Raw genomic sequence first — 6,477 nt, 5'->3', positions numbered from 1 at the left:
ACTGTAATGACTTGTTATAACAGCAGTTGTATAGTATCAATTACAAAGTATATGAATATTAACCTTTAATGTTTATATTTATTTATATTTTTTTTATGAATTTAAAATTTGAAATTTGATTACAAGTACAATAAAAAATAGATAATACATTAATAACAAACCTTTATTTTACTTTTTTACAAATTATAACAAAAGCTTTAATAAACCTATTTGTTTAAAACTTCAGCATCGTATTTTTGTTTGAACCATTGGACAGAGTCTTCTTTAGTAGTTCTGTGAGCGTTACCAACAACAGCGTTTTTGTGTTTTCTTCTTGAGATTCTGTTACCTGGTCTACCCATAACAACGTAGAAATCCATACCGTAAATACCGATAGCTGGATCATATTTGATACCTAAATCAATATGTTCATCAACACCGAAACCAAAGTTACCAGTTTCAGAGAAGTTTTTGTTTCTTAATTGATATTCTTTAACTTTTAAACCTCTTTCTAAAATTTCTTCAGCTTTTGGACCTCTGACAGTAACGTGGACAGCAATTTTTTCATTTCTTCTGATACCGAAAGTACGGACAGTGTATCTAGCTTTTGATTGAACTGGGGTTTGACCAGATAATTGTTCTAAAACTTTTGAAGCTCTGGTTAATCTATCACCTGATTCACCAACAGAAATGTTGAGAACAAGCTTTTCGATTTTCAATTCTCTCATAGGATTTTGAGCTTTGGCAGACTAAAAGAAAATATATGTTAGTATCCTGTTGATTAAAGCCATTAATAATGAATGAAAAGAGGATATAAGATTATTTGAAACTGGTATAGGTGAACTTTATTAATTCTCTTTGTAAAATTTTAGATCTTGCACTTGTATGATAAAAATATGTTGTGTTTGAACTAGAAATATTGGTATACTCTGGGCACTTATAAATACTTCATAATGAATCTATTACTTTCAATAGTTATTATTGTATGTCTCTCTACGTATTGGTCCTCCTTCCTTTTGTAATTAAATTCTTTCATTTGATAACTTCATAACATGGATAATGAAAACAACATGGCTTGTGTATAATATATTCAATAGTTCCCTTTCATTCCAAATGAATCTTCTTATTCCTCTATCGTTCCGTGTCCTTCTGAACATACCATTTTGAACTGATGCTTTGGTTTGTTAATATGTAAATATAAAACCAATTCACTATAGAAATTTTGTACTTTTCAACTTTTGATTAATTGAAATTTTGTCAGAGTCCTCTAGAGTAAAAACGAACTTTTCGTTATTGACACACTTTCTTCCCGCTGAAGATTTAAATTTATTTACAGAGAATTTAGGCAGAAGCGTTGGGAGTTCTGTCCACAATGTTCTGCTTAATTCTCCCAATCTGTGTAAGTATGAGACCCGAGCAAATACAAAATGCCTGTGTAAACTTGAGCACCTACGAATTTCCTGTCTAGCTTTACGCTGGGAGTTCCAAAGAGCTGAGCCTAAACTCCCTCGCTGCGTCTTCTTCACTAAATTGTTTGTGTTGTTCTGCGCGAATGCAGAGTCCCTTTAAATCACCGTTCGGTTTTGGCAGATTCCTCTGATTTTTTGTGTGACTGTGACTGCTCTTCCATATTTGGTGAACATCAGAACACCACCATTTTTGTTTCACTGATAAGGTTTAGATAATATACGATAACCATATCTATCATGAATTTCGTACGAGTGGTAAAAGGAAAAGAACCAGCTTATCGATTGACAAAACGTGTGATCAATGGTTATAATGACCTTATCAACAGCTTATAAGATCTACAATATTAACTAGAATTTCTAGGTCGAATATTACGGATATTTATGTGGTTCTTAAAGGACATTCATTATAGATAAAGGGGTATAATTATACAAAATTAGCGAATGGAAATTAACGGTATGAATATAACAATTTCAGTGTATAGAAAGTTCATAAGTTCATAAATTGAGCGATTGAATTCAAATATGTCGTTTGTAATAAATAGCAATTGATTGTGCAATGTTCTTTGTTTGTTTTTTGGATTTGTTGTATATGATATGCAGTATGATAATAATTATAATACAAGTAAATGGTTGATCATGAAAGGCAAATATATCTGCCTATGGAGTTGGGTATAATAAGATGAGTTGAATATCTTGTAACAAGAATCAAATAAAAGTGACGATTTATACTTCACTCAAAAATCCAACAACTTCTTGAAGATCCACTCTATCAATTAAAATAGATTTGATTAATTTATAAGCCAATGGATTTGAGCGTAATATTTCCCATTGTTCACCAGTTATTATATCAATAACTTTATTTTTTTTGATACATTCAGTTAAATAAATGAAGTTGGAACGACTTTCACTTAAAACTTGTGAATAAGGTTCATCACCAATGGCAGCTGTTAATAAAATCAATCCAATTGAATAAAGATCAGTTTGATAGTTTGGAGGGTCTTTTGGTTTGTTCAAGATTTCTGGTGCTGCATATTGTAATGTATAATCCATTGAAAACCCAGAATTTAATCTTTCGTGGAATTCTTTAACAACATCATCAAATAAACCTGCACTTGTTAAATCAGCAATTTTGAAATTTTCAGATTCTGAATCAAAAAGAATATTAGAAGTTTTCAAATCAAGGTGTAACATGTCACAATCTTTAAATGCGATTAACCCCATAATTAATTGTTTAGCTAATTTCCACCATAAATCATTTCCAATATGTAAACATTCTTTATTTTGTTTATTTTGGAAGCTGTCTTTGATTAAAACTTCCAAATTTGATGATAAACACGAAGACACCAAACAAGGTAAATTTTCATTTAGTCTTATTCTATGATAATCAGCTCTTGTAAGATAAGTCAATCCGAAAACATTCAATATTGGAAACTCATCTAATGAAAATTCATGTAGTTGTAAATAACTTGTTATGATCTTATAATTTAATGCTTCTTTATAAATTGGTTTACAACTTTTCAATTTTGAGGGTATCTTTATAGCGTAATCTTTATTGTTGAACTTTGATTTTAATACTGTTGAAAATGAACCTTTACCAATAATTTGATCATTAGCAACTAAAAATTTAAAACTTGGATCAATTATAAAATCTTCCAATTCATGGGCAATTTCTGAATCTGAATATAGACTTGAACTAGGTAAATATTTAAGATGTGGACTTGTAGAATCACTCACTAAATGAGGTGATGTTGCTGATAAAACTGATGATTCATTTGAAAATATGCTAACTGGTGAAGATAATGGAGATGTCGTAGTCATTGGGTAATTTTGATTGTTTTTAAAATATTGGAAATCATTCGATGTATTGATGCTTAATGATCTCTTCTTTGAAGCTGTTGATGCTGATCTTGATAAAGAAGTATCGTGTGGAGTTATTGGAGTTTTAGGAGTTGGTAAATATGATTTATTTTGATTATATTCAGTATTGATGTGGACTTTATGATAATCACCATCGATCACTTCAGAATCACCAACACTAGAACTGATCACTTGTTTAGCTGGTGTTTCAAACTGATTACTTGACTTTAACGGAGGCGTCCTAAACATCTTTCCTATATTATGAATTTTCCCTTTTAACAACAGCAGCTAAAACCTAAACCTCAATAATAGTCTAATACCTTACACCTTATACCCTTTTATTACCTTGGCAACCCGAATAAAATGAACAGTTAAAGTAGATAATTCCCAATGGTGAAGCAATATGGATAGCAGTTGTTGTATATGGTCAATAAAAATTATGGGATTTGAGGGATTCTGTGTGTTTGATATATGTTGATTAAAATAGATAAAGAAGAGTCATTTGGGAAACTTTACTACTTTTTGTTTTGTTATCTTTGAACTTTGGATTTTGTGGTTTGTGGTTGATTTTCGCAGGCTGTAAATCCGCTTTCTACGCACATGTCGCGAATTATGCTTGACTGCGTTTGCCGTAAAAAGAAAGCCAGGGAGAGCCAAAATCTAGCTAGGCAGATATAAGCTAAACAGAAATGCTCTGGACTCTGGAGTCTAAACAAGAGTAAGCTCCACTGCTTGCAACTTTACATAGGCTTTGCTAATATAAGACTGTCTTACAAGGTATTGGATGTCTCTGTTTTGCTGGATTGGGAGTCGGGACTCGAGTCGGGCCAGTTTAGAGCTTTCATTTTGTTGGGGTTAAACTTTTCCGGCGGGTTTATAGAGTTCTCTAGAGCTACGCAACATGATTCAAATTTCAATCCCATTTTACAAGTTGAAGACTGAAGTTAAACCAAGGTATTAACTTGGTGTGCAATTTGTGATGCATGTCTTTCAGTATCATCAAGTAAGAACTAAATACTATAGCCTAAGTAGTAAGTAGTTACTTCAGTCCGTATGTTTTGCTTTAAACTTTGTGTTTGTTGATTTGATTTTTTTTGCCTACTGTGTGATAGGGCCATTTTGCTTGAATTGCAGGTTGAATGGTTGAATTAGGGAGAAAGTTACGCTTAGCGCGCATAGCGACACACTTCCAAGTTCCCATCACCAGCGTCCGCTGAGTAGTATATGCAAAAGGTGCAGCTAAAATGCTGAAAGTGATTTGTAAAAAACCAATTGGGAAATAGGTCAAGCTCCTTTTGTTAAAGATCGAGATATACATGTATACATGTTCAAAATTCAAATCTAAACTAAAATCTAAAGATCAATCAACTTTTTTTAAACATTGGTTAGATGTTTCGGGTGTTGGAACATGGTTTCAACTTCAAGTTTGTGCTACCTGTTGTGTAAGCTATAGAAGTTAGAATTCCTTATAGGTTGCAGTGAGCTTAGCCTGAGGCCTCTCTCCGCGATCCAAAACGTACGGGCCCCAGGCAGCGTAAATCTAGACGGAAGCAGCAGTCTGTAGGTGGATGGCTCCAAGTTTAAACGGCTCTTCTGCCTAGCTATCTGCGCTGCTGTTGTGCTGTTTCCTGCTTAGATCACCGAAACCAAACTATAGAATGATGAATCCCTAGGGATAAAGTTCTATAAACATTACCAACTCATCAAATCAAGATTTAGGGTTCAAACTTCAGGGTTGCAAAGAACAGTTATTACCATGAGCTGTGTATCCTAATTATCTAAACTTTATTCGGGAATTACTGGTGTTACCTACTACGTATAGTTCAAACTTCACTTATAAGTCTATGAAATAAAGTTTCGAGAAATTGTGTCAACGATCTTGATATATACACTTCGTTTGACACCAAGTTTATAGCTTGATACAGAGATATAGCTTGATACAGATAGCTTGATACAGAGATACAGAGATATGTCAAGTCAAGAATAACATAGTTGAAGAAGTTTTTGAGGGTAAAGGAATTCCAATTTAAGTTATACCTACTATTCCTTAGCAGGTGAACAAGAAACCTAAGTTATATACTATACATGAATGTGTTCCATGTACAAACAAGACTGATTCAAGTATAGGATATCTTCAGAGTTTAAGGATTATGACTAGGCGATTGAGGAAGAGCTCAACGACACATTATCAATTAATTGTCATAGTCAGTAGGGAATCTAACAATTTAAGAGGGAAAAGAGGAGCATCTATCAGTCCTAGATGTGCAAAAACTGGTTAAAAAAATTGGAAGACTTAGTACCAATGTGAATACTGTTGATAAATAAGCTGACCAACAATAAAGACTTTTCCGGACATCATACAATCATTACAGAGTACTTAATCAATATTCATCAATTTTCTGATGGTTCAAGACTTTAAAGCAGCTGGTTGGCAGTTACGTACTTACTACAAAACCTAGACTTCCCATTCCATTAGTTTAGTATGTGAGCTTAATTACATTCAAAGCACCTGTACTTTAAGTCTAAGCTACTTGTATAATATTAACCCATATCAAATTTAAAGATATTAGAAATAGCTAACAGTATGTACACTTGTCGTGTCTTATAGCTGGTGGATTAAGAGTATAATTGATGGTACTCGGTCGCTTGGGTGTACACGATCAAAAGAGCACAATCTAAATCAAAATTATTTCACCCTGGATATTATCGATTCAGTCAAGTAGTTAGTAGTCATATTTAAAATATTATATTAGAACTCGCCAGATCAATACTACGTACGTTATAATATATAATATATTACTGATTGAACCAATATTTGATGAACAATTAAACGGCGGCCGGGGATAAATCAGTTACCCCGAAAGATCCAGCCGGAGATATATCAAAAAAATTGCGTTAAACTAGTATATCATCAAAATGGACCACATTTTAGATAAATTTCAATAAATATTTACCAATATATTGAAACTTAAGCATCATTATTCACTTTTATATGCTAAAAGTAGACCAAAACCGATTAATTTTGAAAAAATTTGCACAAATTTTTTAAAAACTTTGGTGACTTCTAAATTAAAATCTTATTTTAACTTTTAAAAACAAAGAAAAAAATTAATAATTTTTATTCACAAACAACTCATGAGATTTGTATTTTTCCCATAGTAAATTTTTTAAA

The 6,477-nt window shown here is 32.4% G+C and overlaps 2 protein-coding genes across 2 annotated transcripts; both read right to left on the bottom strand.

The window, feature by feature from the left end:
* Nucleotides 1-206: 206 nt before the first annotated feature.
* On the bottom strand, nt 207-707 carry BN7_4908 (60S ribosomal protein uL5; the record flags this gene model as incomplete). Its single annotated transcript, XM_011274516.1, has 1 exon — nt 207-707. One exon carries the CDS (start codon nt 705-707, stop codon nt 207-209), a length of 501 nt encoding a protein of 166 aa, XP_011272818.1.
* A 1,464-nt stretch (nt 708-2,171) lies between these two features.
* On the bottom strand, nt 2,172-3,554 carry ISR1 (putative protein kinase ISR1; the record flags this gene model as incomplete). The annotated part of the gene is made up of 1 exon (XM_011274515.1): nt 2,172-3,554. One exon carries the CDS (start codon nt 3,552-3,554, stop codon nt 2,172-2,174), a length of 1,383 nt encoding a protein of 460 aa, XP_011272817.1.
* Between the last annotated feature and the right edge of the window lie 2,923 nt (nt 3,555-6,477).

Source organism: Wickerhamomyces ciferrii, contig 00190, assembly GCF_000313485.1.
Source record: "Wickerhamomyces ciferrii WGS project CAIF00000000 data, strain NRRL Y-1031 F-60-10, contig 00190, whole genome shotgun sequence".
Lineage (NCBI taxonomy): Eukaryota > Fungi > Ascomycota > Saccharomycetes > Phaffomycetales > Wickerhamomycetaceae > Hansenula > Hansenula ciferrii.
The sequence above is the reverse complement of the archived record's forward strand: the minus strand, read 5'-3'. Positions and strand labels throughout refer to the sequence as shown.